At 46.4% G+C, this 16,758-nt stretch overlaps 2 protein-coding genes across 3 annotated transcripts; one reads left to right on the forward strand and one right to left on the reverse strand.

Moving 5' to 3' along the window:
- Positions 1 to 2,453: 2,453 nt before the first annotated feature.
- LOC136161827 (small ribosomal subunit protein uS10-like) lies at positions 2,454 to 2,962 on the reverse strand. The gene has a single exon (XM_065926939.1). It carries the CDS (start codon positions 2,842 to 2,844, stop codon positions 2,485 to 2,487), a length of 360 nt encoding a protein of 119 aa, XP_065783011.1. The 5' UTR covers positions 2,845 to 2,962; the 3' UTR covers positions 2,454 to 2,484.
- Positions 2,963 to 5,529: 2,567 nt separating this feature from the next.
- ZNF134 (zinc finger protein 134) lies at positions 5,530 to 13,267 on the forward strand. 2 transcript variants are annotated; one of them, XM_065926921.1, is made up of 2 exons: positions 5,530 to 5,961; positions 11,319 to 13,267. In XM_065926921.1, exon 2 carries the CDS (start codon positions 11,420 to 11,422, stop codon positions 12,557 to 12,559), a length of 1,140 nt encoding a protein of 379 aa, XP_065782993.1. In that variant the 5' UTR covers positions 5,530 to 5,961; positions 11,319 to 11,419; the 3' UTR covers positions 12,560 to 13,267. The 2 variants fall into 2 exon arrangements, with proteins under 2 accessions (XP_065782993.1, XP_065782992.1); XM_065926920.1 differs by lacking the exon at positions 5,530 to 5,961 and adding an exon at positions 10,572 to 10,690.
- Positions 13,268 to 16,758: the final 3,491 nt, after the last annotated feature.

Genomic DNA, 16,758 nt, shown 5'->3' on the forward strand with positions numbered 1-16,758 from the left:
AGGGAGCAAGTGTCTTTTAATTTTATGGCTGCAGTCCCTGCCTGCAGTGATTTCGGAGCCCAAGAAAGTAAAGTCTTTCACTGTTTGCATTGTTTCCCCATCTATATGCCATGAAGTAATGGGACTGGATGCCATGATCTTAGGTTTTTGAATGTTGAGTTTTAAGCCAACTTTTTCACTCTCCTCTTTCACTTTCATCAAGAGGCTCTTTAGTTCCTTTTTAGTCCGAGGCACCTGCTCACGTGCCCACAGTCCAGAAAGTGGGGTCCAGGATGGTGAGGTGGTCGTATGTGGACCAACGAACTGTCTATGAGGCATGGGATGGACTGATGGGCTGTGTCTGATGGACTGTGTGATGGCGAGTGGGAAAGGGACCCACAGGCGCAGAGGCTTGGAGGTTGGACTGTGGCGGCAGAGTTAGAAGAAAACTGGAATCTGTCTTGTATCTGCCTAGAGCAGAGAGTGTGAGGTGGAGTCTCACCTAGACTGTCAAGCTGAGAGTTTTGTGGGCTCAGACAGTAAAGAATTCGCCTGCAATGTGGGAGACCTGGGTTCAATCCCTGGGTGGGAAAGATTCATCAGAGAAGGGAATGGCAACCCACTCTGGTATTCTTGCCTGGAGAATTCCATGGATGGGGGAGTCTGGCAGGCTACAGTGTGGGGTCACAAAGAGTCGTAGAGGACTGAGCAGTTAACAATTTCACTTTCACTTCTGAGAACCCACTGAGTCATGGAGAGTTGTGAAGAGAAGAAAGACACAGTCTGACTTAGGATTTTGAACGTTTCCCAAGAGCTACTCAGAGAACAGACTGAAATGGGAGTGATGCTGGCAGTGAGGTGCAGGGAGGGTGAGTCCTTGTCCAGCATAGCTGCAAAGAGGCAGCTCTGCTGACTGAAGCAGAGAGTTTAGTCTTTTAACCCCAGGTTATCTGGTCTCCAGGGCTGGGGAGAGGTACAGGGGAGATTTGATCCCTTTGGAATGCACCTCTATGGCTTGCTTCTACTCACAGATCCCCATGGCTGAAGAATCACTTAATGGAACCTACACAGAGAAGTCAAGGGTGTCCCAGGCCCTCACTGGTTTGGATCTCATTCATAAAACCTGAGATTGTGGTGTCCTAGGACTCTTCGCCTGCCATTTCCCCAGCCCTTGGGTCTGGGGACCTGGGAGAAATAATCTAGATTCATTCTGAGTCCAGGGCAAAGGATTTTCTGGAGGAATTGTTCTTTCTGCCACCAATGAGAAAAGGTGTAGAAGATTATCTCAGGAACACCTACTGGCATGTGCAAGTGCTTGGTTGGGTGGCCACAAGCTGGGAACAGGGCACAGATCTTTCTTTTAGGAACAGAGTGTAGGGGGAGAGGAGTCATTCTTGTAATGTGGTTGCCTGTGAAGCTAGCCATCTGCTGTGGAAGTAATGCAGATTTGGAACAGAGGAGGGAGATAACCTTACTTCCAGGCTTCATCTGGTTACAGAATGGAAAACAGACTTTGGGAGGAGGAAGGCGGACCAGGGAGGAGGTTACTGCAGAAGTCCTGATGCATGGTCACGAACCAGAGTAGTGGCTGTGGAGGTGGAAGAAGTGGTTGGATTCTGGGTTCATTATTTAAGATCGGCTGCCCAGATTTTCTCATTTTGAGGGTGAGAGAGAGAAAGCTAAGAGTCAGGGTTGAATGCAAAGCTTTGATCTTAGCGACTGAAAGCCTGGAAGCTTCATTAACTTTGAGATGAGATGTTCAGTAGTAAGAGTGATTTTCTGTGGAGATATCAGAAGTTTTTGTTTTTGGCTGGGTTTCTGTTCTGAGATTTTTTTTCAGAGAACAAATGAGTGGTGGCATCAGGTAGGCAGCTGGACAGAGAAGTCTGGGAATCTGGGGTGCAGTTCAGCATGTGTGTGTGAACTCAATTGCTTCTGACTCTTTGCAACCCCACGAACTGTAGCCTTCCAGGCTCCTCTGTCCATGGAATTTTCTAGGCAGGTGTACTGGGGAAGTTGACTATTTTCTACTCCAAGATCTCTTCAACGAGGGATTGAACCTGTGTCTCATGCTTGACAGGTGGATTATTTACCACTGAGCCACCTGCTAAGCCTGATAGAGAGTTATAGGTATCTAAAACTCACTTATGATTCAGTATGACTAGTGTTAAAGTGAGAATTAGAGACAGGTAAGAGGTTTTCAAATGGTGTTGGGATCCATGAGAGGTCATGGGTAGAACTGGATACTGTTTGGTTTTGCCCTGTTCTCTGGGGTAAGTCCAAGGAGATGACTATGGTGTGGGACAAGGAATTGGTAGTGGCTGCTTGGATGCAGCTATGGGGTCTGGAGATGTGAGAGAGGTACAAGTGGAGGTAGGAAGCATGAATTGGTGGCTCTTGGGCCCTGGTACAGGATATAAAAAGGTAATGGGTAACTCCACATTTTATTTTATTTTATTATTATTTTTTTTAACAACTGATTATCGATTTATTAAAAAGATTGATTTAGGCATCAGCAATAGTGACTTCCACCTCGACTCCTGGCTCAATACTGATGGAAGTGATCTGCTTGACAATTTCAGAAGGGCTGTGCAGGTCAATGAGTCGCTTGTGGATCCTCATTTGGAACCGATCCCAAGTCTTAGAACCTTCACCACAAGGAGTTTTCCTTGTAGTTATTCTCAGAGTCTTGGTAGGCATCCGAACCGGTCCTTTCACTTTGAGATTCTTTTCCTTCGCACCTCTGATCAAGTCAGCACACACCTTCTCCAGAGACTTCACGTTGCAGCTGGTGAGGGTGATCCTAATCCGGTGAATGGCCACCTCTGGCTCCACAGGAGTCTTGCCGGTGTCTTTAAAGGCCATGGCTGCGGTGCGGCTTCCTGACCGACTTGTTCCTCGGCGAGAGCAAACAGCGGTGAGTCAGGAACAAGAGCGGGCAGCACCGAGCTCCGCTGCAGCAGCGACCGCGTCTTCCTCAGAGAGCACCTCATTTTATTGTGAGGCGTGATAAGGAAGATCCCATGGGAATTGCCTGGCAGGAAGGAATGTTTAGTTGCTCAGTCATGTCTGACTCTTTGTAACCCCATGGTCTGTAGCCTGCCAGGCTCCTCTGTCCATGGGATTTTCCAGGCAAGAATATTGGAGAGGATTACCTTTTCCCTCTCTAGGGATCTTCCCGACCCAGTGATCAAACCTCATTGTTGGGGGATTCTTTGCCGGCTGAGCCACCAGGAAGCCCTGGCAGGAAGGGATTGAGTCCTGCAATTCTGTCCCTGAACATCTCTCCGATGGCATCTCTTTGCCTCCCTGTGTGTAGTTGTTGAGGACTGGACACAGTGATGAGTGGAACCATGAGTGGAGAGCAGTACTGGTGGCTTCAGGTTTTGGTATCTCATCTGAAGTGGAGAGCCCAAGAGAAACCTGGGTGTGGGGTAGATTTGTGCAGGATGGATTGTGGATCCTCAGGAGAGAGGACCAGTGGTTTCATCTGTCCCCATCATGACAGGGCAATGTGACTCTGGAGGACGTGGCTTTGTACTTTTCATGGTAGGAATGGAGCCTCCTTAATGAGGCTCAGAGACGCCAGTACCATGACGTGATGCTGCAGGTCTTTGCACTTATATCCTCACTGGGTAAGGCCTGCACAATCACCCCTGTGACCTGGGCTAGACTTTGCCTTTCTGCTTTTCTTTAGGGGCTGCTCTGTCCTTCCTGCATTCAAACCATGGGGCTTACTTTTGTTCCTAGTTCCTTGGGTAGATACTGTTGTTGCCAGGGCTGAGTTGTCTGCGCTACCCTTTTCTCTCCTGAAGCGTCAATACCTGCTGCCCTGAAGCCGAGTAGGAAGCTGAATGGATCCCGTCTTGCTTGTCCTTTCCATGGTTGGATCACTTTGCAGACCCATGATTGCTTGGTTTGGCTCCCTTCTTGGCACTGCTTAGGTGCACAATGAGCTATTATCCTGATACCCTCATCTGAGGTTCTTTTGTAACATTTAGTTTTCTTTTCTGTGACTGGTCATGGGATAAGTTTCTCTGCGCTGGTACTGGCCATTTACCTGTCTTGCCTTTCCCTCAGGACTTTAGTTTTCTAGGTTCCATGTAGTTGCTCAGCATGGGTTGCATGGGAGACCTGGGTGTCTCACAGAATGGATATCAGTCCTACCATGGCAAGATGGAATACAGAGGCCTGGGCTAAGGTGGGGCAAGAACATGACATCAGCGTTCACATCTTACCAGGAACCTGTTTAGACTAGTGTTTTGGAGCCATTGCTGGGTACCACACCTCGTTTACATCTTTTGCCTCATTCTTTATACTTGGCCAGCTTATCATTTTAACTCTGACTTTTAGTTCCTGGCTTCACCCAACTTTTCTGCCTCCACCTGTTACCCCTTCCTTTTTACTGCTGCCTCTGTAGGTAGACAGACAACTATCTTCTCTGAGGATACTGTGGAGACTGACACACACTGTGAAGATCTGTCTGGTGGCAGAGGTGAGATGACTTCCGCCATAAAACCTGGCAGTGACTTCATTATGGCAGGGTCCTGAGCAGGTGAAATATGCAACACAGCTCCTGAAGATTCCTCACATACCTGGAACCCATGGTAGATGTCTCCTCATAGAGGCCTTCTAGTGTTTTCACACTGAGCAGAGAGCACATTCCTTGAAGGTCAAAGGCCATTACCTCATGTAGATATTGTCATGCAGAAAGCTTTTTTTCCCACATAAACAGAATTCCCAAAACTTAAGGCCTGAGTTGAGATTTTGGTGTTCAGTCAGAGCAGATTGTTAACTGAAGGCTTTCTCATGTTGGCTGCACTTTTGAGGCCTTCATCTTGTGTGAAGTTTATGGTACTGAATGAGGTTGTAGTTTTGGCTAAATGATTTTCCACATTCAACTGCATTCATAAGGTTATTCTCCAATGTGAATTCTCCGATGTAGAGTGAGTCTGAATCTTTCTCTGAAGGATTTCTCACATTCCCTGCACTCCAAAGGCCTTGCTCCTGTGTGAACTCTTCGGTGTTGAATGAGGCTGGAGCTTTGGTTAAAAGATTTCTCACATTTGGAGAAGTGGAAGAAAGTCACATAATTTTTTGTTCTCCCAGCTAAAATAAAAGTTATGTTTATACTGTAGCCTCTTGTGTGCAATAGCAGTATAATCCGGGGGAAAAAAAAAAGAAAAAAAAGGACTACTTTATTTAAAGTATTGGCATACTTTTTATTCAAAAGATATTTTTAAAAATGCTAACCATCATCTGAGCCTTCAGTGATAAGTCTCTCTTATCCCTAACACAGCTGAAACTCACAAAAACCACTTAAGGCTTCCATATGTAAGTGTTTTTGAAAAAAAGGAAATACGAGTGGAGTGTGACCGGACTCAGAGTGACATCTGGTGCGTCCTTTAGGTCTTAGAGCTTTGGGGAATATCTGAGAGGACATTTCTAAACGTTTCTTCCATCCCTACAGAGTACACTACATGGTGGCTGGGTGCGGGCTTCTGAAGAGTGAAGCCCCGCTTCATCCTCGGAGCCGCGACGCCCCAGCGCCCCATGTGATAACAATCCGCGTCAGCCCAGGCCGCAAGGGCGTCTGCGAGGCGCTGCAACTGTTGTCTCAGCGGAAACTACATTAACCAGAAGCCTCTGCGCCACAGAGCGGCGGCACTGCTAAACGGTGTTTCTGTACGTGCGAGGTCGCCTGGGAGGGACTTCCGGCATCTTTCTCGCGGCGGACATCTTCTCGGTTCTTGGTCGACCTGTCCGAGCAGAAACTCGGGACCTGTGGTCCGGTTCAGAGGTGACAGAAAGCACGAAGGCGCGGGAGGAGACCCTATTCTCGCTACAAAGAGGCTCGGCGGCGGCAACTCTCGCGAGGATTCTGCCACCACGCCAATCGACAGCGGTGCGCGGTTCCGACGTGAGATCCTTCCGGACCCTGTGGTCCTGACTGATGGCGGCGGCAGCAGTGGGCCCGCGTAGGTGGGTGCTGCGTTCCCCGGATCTTGACGCGTCGCGACCCCCACCTCAGAATCGTAGGATCCTGAATGAGTGGTGTTTACTGAGGTCTTTGTGGTCTAGGCTCCGGAGCGTTTGTGGATGGAGCCGCCATTTCTGACGGCTTTTGTGTTGCGACGTGGATGAGTGTTACGGGGCCAGCGACTAGCAGGAGCAAAGGCTTGGGACTGCGAATGAGCCGGGAACTTTCGGGAAACGTGGGTGTTAACATCCTCGGGGAGCAGGGCGGGGTGGGGGGTGAGTGGTAGTCTCGTGGAATGGCAGGGTGAGGCGAGTACGAGTACAACGTTCTCAGCCATGCAGGGATCTGATCTGATCAGAAGTTTTTAGAAGTATGCCAGAGCTTAGGGGAAGACAAACTAGGGTGGGGTGGAGGTAATGAGGATGGAGGCAGGCACACCGGTAAGGACACTATAAACTCCAGGAATGTTGTGGGGGCTGTTCCATAACAGTGGCAGGAAGGGTTGCGAGTGGATAAGTCATTAAGCTCTGGAGAGATTTTCAAGATAGGACTAAGAGTTTTCTGCTGCGTCAAATATGACTTAAGTGAAAAAGAGTGTGCAGAACTACCCAAGTTTTGTTTTGCTTTTTTTTCCTGAACATCTAAGAAAGTCAAAGTGGGTAGATTGGAACAGGGAGCACCTTTCGTGGGGAAAGATCAGAACATGGACATGGTAAATCCATAGTGTCTCACAGTAGAGGCGTCACAGGGGCATTTGGTTATACTGGTCCAAAGTTATACAGAGCAAGCCACGCTGTAGACCTCTGAGGAATGAGGCCCCAAAGGTCAAAGCCTGGAGATGAGATTTAGGGAGAGAATGTTAAGGATGTTACTTTATGTGGTCCCTGAGGTGAGAGATTAGAGTACAGGGAAGAAGACGGGCGCGTTCCTGAGATTTTCTCCAGAAAGGAGAAGTCCTGGAATATGAACGGGTTCTGGCTGGTGTCAGCAGAAGGAGAAGGCTATAGGGTGTTAGGACCTGACCTGAGTTGGAGAGCGAGGTGTGAGGTGCTATAAATTTGCCACCCTGTGGACTCAGCATGCCCCTCTGTGGCACAGAGGAGGAGTCAGCCCGGCTAGTGGAGCAGCCTCACCCCATTCCAGGGCACTGGTACATCAGTTCCCCAGCTCCTCAGGTGAGAAGAGGTGAAGAGCCAACAGCATGCTCACCTACAAGGGATATATACCTGGCAGATTGGTTTGGTGAGAGGACGTAGTGTATCCTTGGCAAGTAGACATAAGTAGACAGTTACAAATTAAAGGCTTTAAAAACTCAGAACCTGTCTACGGCCATACCACCCTGAACGCGCCCGATCTCGTCTGATCTCGGAAGCTAAGCAGGGTCGGGCCTGGTTAGTACTTGGATGGGAAACTCAGAACCTATTACTTTATTTGCACCGAAAATATTTGCAAAACTGTTAAGCATATGCAGTAAAAGTTAATTCAGAGGTTGATGTCTACTAAATTGATGTGTACTAACACGTCTGATACAAACAGTCCTATTAGGTGGATATCACCATTATCTCTGCTTTATATGTGAGAATACAGAGAGCTTGGATTATGGTCACATAGCTGGTAGGAGGCAGCACTAAGGTCTGAGTATCTAAAGTCAGACATCCTGAAATCATTCTCATCAAAGGGCAGAGCAGGGATGAGGCAAACAGTTAAGTTCATGAGACTCCACTGGGGTAACCTAGCATTCCCAAATCCTTCTTCCTACCAGGTGCTGTAGTGACAGAAGTGATTATTATCCCTGCATAAATGAGTGTAAAGTGTGCCAGTCCTCAGTCAGCCTAGCCCACCCCTCCATGTTCTTGGTGACCTATATGGCAAATAGTGGGGTCTTGGGAATTTTAACCTACCCTTCTGCCTGCCATTGGGTTTGGAGACCCTTGTGTCCCCAAAGGTCTTGTGCTCTGAAAACTGGTCTGGAATTATGTGAAAGGGTTTCCATTTCCAGCAAGCAGTGGGGTGAAGTGTGGAACAGTGTCCGAGGCATGGGAACCAGCCTGCACAGATGCATCACTTAAGACTGAACAGGTTGTGTTCAGGAATTTAAGGTCTCCATTATGTTTGGTGATCAGAGAGCAGGGGACAGGATTCAGCTCTGGACTGGGAACCTTTGGACCTGGGCTTCTCTTTTAAAAGTGGTGGGAGCTATGAAAAGTTTGGAGCAGAGAAAGGAGTGATCCAATTCTGTCCTTAACAGGATATCTCTGGCTGTACAGTGAAGAAGAGACTATGGGGGAATAGGAAAGAGGACCATTGATGATGGCTGGGCCAGAGTGGTGACTACAGAGATGAGAGACAAGTGCTTGGATTCTGGTGGGGTTTGTTTTGTTTTTTAAAGTAGAATCAACCAGATTTTCTGATGTGGAGGGTGTGAGAAAGAAGGGAAAGAGTCACAGATGACTCCACAGTTTTTTTTTGCCTGAGAAGATGTAAGGGAGGAAAAAGCCTCAACTAAATTTGTGAAGTTGGTAGTGAGAGTAACTTTCAGAAGTAGTATCAGGAGTTAGGTTTTGATCATGTTGAATCTGTGATGTTCCAAAGACTTCTGAGTTGAGGTATCAGGTGGACAGCTGGACCCATGGGTATGGAGTTTAGAGGTGGGATTCAAGTTGGAGACATTCACAAGATGACAGCCAGTAACTTATTAGGGTAGAGTCGTGTATCAGGATTAGAGAGGGAACCTTTATGTCATGGGAGTCTGGAAAGGAGGTGGGGACAGTGGAGTGCAAATAAGAGTTACCTTCAAGGCAAGAAAAGGGAGGTTAGTGTCCATGGTGAGTAAAGAAAATAGGATATGGTGGTTGAAGTCTTCTGGGGAGAAGGTGGACACGAGATGAATGCTGGGGTAAAGCAGTAAAGGAAACAAGGCGAAAGTGAGACCAAAGTCAGTGCTTATTCCCCTGTCCCTGTGCTTCTCAGGCTTTTGTGGTGACCTTTGTGGGCACTGGCAGGTTTCAGTCAAGCTGATTGGTTAGTTCAGGGCTAAATTGGGTCAGCTGACAGAGCCACTGTACTTGGAGTGAAAGACCAGTGGGCGTGGGCTTTGAATGAGAACTTAGTGGTAAGTGTGAACCCTGTGACTGATGAGGGTATAGTATCCCAAACATGCTATAGCAAGGTGGGAAAGGGCTGGCTTTATCTGATAATCTGCACATGGTTCTGAACTGCTGAAGGTGAATCAAGGAAGGAAGAATTTAAAAGCTGTGTTTGGATATACCTATGGCAGTGGGGGCCGGAGGTGTTCCTGGACTCAGTGACCAAGCATTCTCTGGATGCTGTGTGCAGGTTTATGTCTGGGAGGTACTTGTGTTGTAAGCCTTCTTAGGTAACAAGGGAAGTGTGGTCTAAAGAGTGACATGCCCTTTGAGGTGCAATCTGAAGTCACTGCCTGGGGGCTTTGGTACTGAGGACTCTACAAGGAATGAGAAGCTCAAATTTGTGTATGAGGGGCATCATCTTTGGATCCCATGGGAACTAGCTGGCAGTGAAGGGTTGGTCCCTTCTTGCCAGGCCCAGACTATACCGTGTCTGTCCGCTTACTTGCTCTAGGATGGACAAGGTGGTTGATGGGAAATGAGAGAGGAGGTGTCAGTCACATGAGGGCCTGCTGTCTTGTTGTGAGTTGGGGAGCCTGGGAAAAAAGTGAATGTGTGGCAGATAGGCCAGGAAACCTGGGGAGAGAGGCTGCCCTTTTGCTCAGTTGTCCACTTCATGCAGGAAGACGTGACCTTTGAGGATCTGTGTATTTTTCCTGGGAGCAATGGGGACTTCTTGATAAGGCTCTGACACATTCATATCGCAGTGCAGTGCCTTCTATGCTTCGCTTTTACAGTTTTCCTGGGTAAGGCCCCACATCGCCTAGTTTTGCATGTTCTCCCCTTCCCCCTTTTCCCCTAGAAGTTGTGATTTCCTTCCTGTAGGTGGACCAGGGGCACTCCCTCACATAGATCCTCTGGGTGCCAGGGCTCAACCGTGTATACTGCCTTCTCCACTCTCTGTGCTAACCTGCACCCTCCAGCACTGAAGCTGTGGGCTTCTAACCACCTGACCACCAGGGAATTCCCTATTGCTTCCCAGCTTCTGTTGCCCCAGAATTGCCGGGAAGGTCGAGGGTCTTGTGGTCAACCTAGTGGATACTACCCTGCCTGGCCTCTTCCTGGTTGGATGGCTCTGTCTTCATTTAGGGCACCTCTGTGCTTCCCTGGTGGCTCAGCTAGTAAAGAATCCACCTGCAGTATGGGAGTCCTGGGTTTGATTCCTGGGTGAGGAAGATCCCCTGGAGAAGGGAACAGCTGTCCATTTCACTGTTCTGGCCTGGAGAATTCCAGGGTTGCGAAGAGTTGGACGTGACTGAGTGACTTTCATGTTCACGTACTGCAGATTACGTTCGCTTCCTTTAATTGTCATCCCTTTGGGCATACCTCTGTCGTGAAGTACAGTCACAGTCACTGCTCGTGGGGCCCACTGGGTTGTTGCTTTAAGACATTCATTTTGTTATAATTAGTTTTCTTTTGCTCACCCGTGGGCGGACTCCCCTGGCCGGTGCTTTCCTGCTGACTTGCCCTGCCTTTCCTCTGTGACTTGTGTGTTCTAGATCTCTGTAGAACTATGAGAGGTTGTGACTCAACTCTTGAGAGGTCATGACTCAAGCCACAGCAGAAGGAGCTTGGACAGGTCCTGGTGAGTGGGAACCTGGAAAGAATGTAACTTCAAGGATGGGTTCAAATAGCACTAGAAACCTGTCCTGCGCCCACTACTGATTGGTACCCAGGCTACAGGCCATACCTTATTTCTCTTTTCCTCTCCATTCTGGACATTTCACTTGTCATTTTTATTCTGATCTGTGGCCCAGGGCTGCCCACCCCACTCACCAGTGTTCTCTACTGCCCCCTCTGTGGTACTTTTCCCTTTGGGACAGTATTCATATGTCTTGAGACATAAGCATGTCCTTAAAATAGTTTTTGAATATGAATTACTAACTTACTTTAAGTTGGGTTTTCTGGGCCTGGACATATATTTCTGGACAGTGGTCCCCTCAGTCATGCCAAGGCCCTTCTGAAAGTCATTTGCATGTTGTGAGTTGAAGATCCTGCCTGCCTTATCTCCCTGAGGCATACCCCATCCCTGTGTCTTTGCTGTTGTGAGGCTTTCCCCATCCTGTGACCCATAGAGTCCAGTACTGCACAGCAGCTTTCTTTAACCTGACCCTAAATCTATTTTCGTGGTTATGCTGGGCACACATTTGTGATGAGGGTGTTCACTCCCACTGAAGTCAACATGCTGTTCAGTGACATTTTTTTGCTTTCAGGTTGTTGGCATGGAGTGGGCAAAGAAGAGGCACCTTCTGAGCAGAGCGTTTTTGTAGCAGTGTCACACATTCATACTTCCAAGGCAGATTCATTGACTCAGATGGCTCATCCTTGTAACTTATGCAGCCCAATCTTGAAAGATATTTTGCACCTGGATGAACACAAAGAAACACGCCATGGACTGAAACCTTACACGTGTGGGGCGTGTGGGAGGCAATTCTGGTTTAGTGCAAACTTTGACCAGCATCAGAAGCTGTACGATGTAGAGGAATTCCTAAGAGGTGACAAAGGCAAGACCGCATTTGTAACTAACTGTAGATCTTGTGAAGAACCTCCACTGTCAGAGAAGCCCTTTGCATGTAAGGAGGAGCAGAAGAACTTCCAGGCCAGTTTGGGCAGTCACCAGCAAAAGGCCACCCACAGCAAGAGGAAGGCACGGAGTCCTGAGAGTGGCCAGGCCTTGCACATTGGACAGATGCGTTACAAGTGCATCGAATGTGGGAAGGCTTTCAGCCGCAAGGACACGCTTGTTCAGCACCAGAGAATCCACACTGGAGAAAAGCCTTATGAGTGCAGCGAATGTGGGAAAGCTTTCAGCCGCAAAGCCACACTTGTCCAGCACCAGAGGATCCATACAGGAGAAAAGCCTTACGAGTGCAGCGAATGTGGAAAAGCCTTTAGCCGCAAAGACAACCTTACTCAGCACAAAAGAGTTCATACCGGAGAGATGCCTTATAAGTGTGGTGAGTGTGGCAAATACTTTAGCCATCACTCCAACCTAATTGTACACCAGAGAGTTCACAATGGAGCAAGGCCTTACAAGTGCAACGATTGTGGGAAAGTCTTCAGGCACAAATCCACACTTGTTCAGCATGAGAGTATCCATACTGGAGAAAATCCTTATGTTTGCAGCGACTGTGGAAAATCCTTTGGCCACAAATACACCCTCATTAAACACCAGAGAATTCATACTGAGGCAAGGCCTTTTGAGTGTATTGAATGTGGAAAATTCTTTAGTCGAAGCTCTGACTTTATTGCACACCAGAGAGTTCACACAGGTGAAAGGCCTTTTGTGTGTAGCAAATGTGGGAAAGATTTCATCAGAACCTCCCACCTTGTTCGGCACCAAAAAGTTCACACTGGAGAAAGGCCATATGAATGCAATGAGTGTGGGAAGTCATATAGCTTAAGCTCCCACCTCATTAGGCACCAGAAAGTTCATGCTGCAGGAAGGCTTTAGGAGTGCTTTTAACACAGCAGGAGTCAAGGGCAAGAGCTCTGTAACTTCCTGTAGAGAGGGAGACATCAAATCATGTGTTGAACCATGTATATCTAGACACTGACAGTTGAGAGATAGTTTATGAATGCCATGTACGGGGGAAGCTTTCAGAAGCTATGTTGCACTTTCAGACCTGCTCAGGTTCCTTGCCAAATTTTTTAGTATCCGTGCCTGTGGCTGAAAACATCTCAACTCTACCAGCTTAGTTACCCTAATATCCTCAGGGGAGGCAGAACTTTGTATTCTCTCTCTAGTCCCTGGAGGGAGTTATAAGAAACCTGAGTTCCGGAATTCCCTGGTGGTCCAGTAGTTAGAACCCTGTGCTCCTTCTGAAGGCCCAGGTTCAGTTGCTTGTTGAGGAAATAAAATCACACAAGCCATGTGGCCATAAATAAGTAAATGGAAACCTGAATTAAATGGGGGTCTTCATTTTCTCCCCTCTGACTGGCAAAGGTGTGGGCATGACCCATCTTTAGCCAAGAGGATCTGAGGTTCTGGTAACAGAAAAGGTTTACTTTCTTCATGGACATTGTTGGTTTCACTCTCATGTGATACTTGTGACATTTTTCCAGCCTCCAAGTCACCCAACCTAGATATTTGCCTCATGTTGCTCTAGTTTGTGTGATGATAAATACCTTATGATAATAAATACCTTATTATTTAAGCCACCTTTAACCGTGGAGGTTCTTTTTATTGGAGTGGTCTGGAAACTCTTAGGCTCTGCCAAACTTTGAGGAGGTAAACAGTGTTTGTAGGGGCTTTCAACTTTGGGTGCCTCAAGTGGAACAGCAGGTTGGCAGAGAACACTTCTCATTGCTGACAAAAGCTTAACAGCTGAGATTTCAGGGCTTTGTGGGCCTGATTTTATCTGGATTTCAGAGTTATTGGAAGGTCCAGACATCACCTTGAGGAGGGTGCTGTTGTTGGAACAACCTACAATGTATTTGGGGAGCAGCATGGCTTGAGTGCTTTGCTTCCACCATCTCACCTAATGGCTCCACACTCTGCCTACACCCAACGCTCCTGGAGAATCAAGGGTTCTGACCCCTCTCCCCTGGTTGCCAAGATTACTTCTCACACCCACTACTCTGCCTCAGGCCCCAGTAACCTACCAGGCATCTACCTGGTTCTGCAGGCCCCTATGCCCAAGTCTCCAGTACCTCAAATCCTGGCCTTGTTACAAAATCACTCCGTCATCCTGCATCATAGAGGAAACACTGAAATAAGTGTAGCTATATTAAGTCTAGCGTGAGAGAAGGTAGTCCAATTGAACCTAGAATTTGTGGACATCCTCGGGTGGTGATACATCGGGTTGTTTGAGGGGTGTGTAGTACCAATGTATACCTAATTCAGGGTGAATTCTAGGGAAGGCATTTTTTTCTGGGCATTTTGAATGATTCCCTAGAAACAGGAGGCCCATACTTGGGCAAATGCTTAAGTTTTCTTGTCAGAAAAAAGGCTCTGATGTGACAGTTTGTGACAGTTTTTCATTCTCTGACTACCCCCGCCCCCGGCCCCGGGCAAAGACCCTTGTTCCCTTGTTTGTTTGTTTCCTGTTTTCTGGTCAGCTTTTTTTTGTCTTTGTTTCCAGCTGTTCAGTGAGTCTTAGAAAAATCAGAAGTACCCCCTGGGATACTTGGCTTTCCAGAAGGGAAACAGGAGTGGAGCTCTATGATTTTGTCTATTTAGAGACACAGCTCAGGGTACATGAGAGCAATGCGAGTAGAATTCAGGTGGCATAATAAGGGAGAGGAGGGAGCTAGAGATGAGGGGTACAGAGAAAGGGGAGGGGCAAAGAACAGAGGAAAGACCATGGTGATTCCCAGGGGGTCAGTGGTTAGGATTCCAGGCTTTCACCGCAGTCCCTGGTGGGGGAGCTGACATCCCGCATGCTGCAGGCCCAGCCATAAAGGAAAAATGCCGTGTAATATGAAAAGCAGATGAGATAATACAAAAGGGGGAAAGTCAGTGAATTTAAAGATGCAGAAATTATGCAAAATAAATCACGTAGTGAGAAAATAACAGCAATGGTGACCTGTAGGAAAATACCACACGATCTAATAATACACGTGTTTGGAAGGCCAGAAGCGAGAGCATAACAAGAAAGAAAAAAGGAAGGAAGAGCTGAGACATTTCCCTATGTTGTTTAAAAACCAGATAGCAACCACCGGAAGATAGGAAGTTCAAGGAATCTTCTCTAGAGCAGAAGAAACATGGCCTTACTAACATCTTGCTTTCAGACCTCTAGCTTCCACAACTGTGAGAGCATAAAATGGTGTTTAAACCACTCAGTTTGTGGGAACTAATCTAGCAACCACCTTTTACCTTATTAACATTTAGAGAAATTTAAGGGCCACAAAGAATTTTCACAAAAATAAACAATATTCTAGGACATAAAAAATGTCAATAAATATAAAATTAATATATATAAATTTAAATAAATATATATTTATATAAATATATATAAAATTAATATATATCATGAAGATATACACTCTAAGCACAGGAGAATTAAACTAGAATTTATTAAAGAACACTGCTAGAAAAAAATCCCTAGTTTAACATATTTCGAAGTTAAAACATAATTTTCTTTTTTGGCTATGCCATGTACCATGCAGGATTTTAGTTCCCTGACCAGGGATTGAACCTATGCCCTCTTGCATTGGGAATGCAGGATCTTAACTACTGGACCATCAGGGAAGACCCTGAAAAATTAGATAATATTTTGAACCAAATGTAATGAAACCTAACATATCAAGATTTGTTATTGCTTAGATTAGAAGAAAAGGTATAGATAAAAGTATTTTGAAAGTAAGGGAAGAACTAAAACATTTAATATCCAAGTTAAAACACTATAGAAATAAACATAACCAAAGTAGGCAAAAGGAAAGAATAAAGGAGAAATTAATAAAATAATTAAAATATAGAAAATGAGTGAACTCCAGAGCTGTCTTTTGATTGGATCAAATAATTGATGTATCTCTAGGTAGATTGATCAGGGAAAAAAATTGCCAATAGAAGGAATGAAAGATGGGATAGCACTAGATATAGTAAAAAACATTCAAAGAATTATACATAAGATTCCCCATGCTGCATGGTGTGGCCAAAAAAATAATTAAATGTGATTTTTGGCTGCCATGTGAAATCTTTAGTTCCTTGACCAGGGACTGAACCCATGTCCCTTGCACTGGAAGTTCAGAGTCTTAACCAATGAATGGACTACCAGGGAAGTCCAGGTTATATGTGATATTTCAGTTTTTATTTATTTAAAATGAAACAGAACCTTGATTTATATAGCAGCTGCACCACTCCAGTCATCTCACAACACTGGGTTTCCTCTCTCTCAGGGTTGGCCCAATAAGAAGTTGGGCAAAACAAACTATGTTTGGGTTGAAAAAGAAATCACAATTGGAGAAGGAAATGGCAACCCACTCCACTCTCTTGCCTGGAGAATCCCAGGGACGGGGGAGCCTGGTGGGCTGCCGTCTATGGGGTCTTATAGAGTCAGACACGATTGAAGCGACTTAGCAGCAGCAGCAGCTGTTAAATCTTTGCTTATTAGCTGAGTGCTTTCTCTTTGGTGCCTTGAATATGTTTGACAGCGTGTCATTATTCGACTTGTTACTTAACATAATAATAGTGACAATCATTCAGTTCAGTCCCTCGGTCGTATCTGACTCTGCGATCCCATGAACTGCAGCAAGCCAGGCTCCCCTGTCCATCACCAACTCCCCGAGTTCACCCAAACTCATGTCCATCGCATCGGTGATGCCACCAACCACCTCATCCTGTGTTGTCCCCTTCTCCCGCCTTCAATCTTTCCCAGCATCAGGGTCTTTTCCAGTGAGTCAGTTTTTCATATCAGGTGGCCAAAGTATAGGAGTTTCAGTACTTCAGTCCTTCAATGAATATTCAGGACTGATCTCCTTTAGGATGGACTGGTTGGATCTCCTTGCAGTCCAAGGGACTCTCAAGAGTCTTCTCCAGCACCAGAGTTCAAAACCATCAATTTTTTGGTGCTCAGCTTTCTTTATAGTCCAACTCTCACATCCATACATGACTACTGGAAAAACGACAGCCTTGACTATACAGACTTTTGTTGGTAAAATAATGTCTCTGGTTTTTAATATGCTGTCTAGGTCGGTCATAACATTTCTTCT

The sequence above is a fragment of the Muntiacus reevesi genome, chromosome 2 (assembly GCF_963930625.1).
Source record: "Muntiacus reevesi chromosome 2, mMunRee1.1, whole genome shotgun sequence".
Lineage (NCBI taxonomy): Eukaryota > Metazoa > Chordata > Mammalia > Artiodactyla > Cervidae > Muntiacus > Muntiacus reevesi.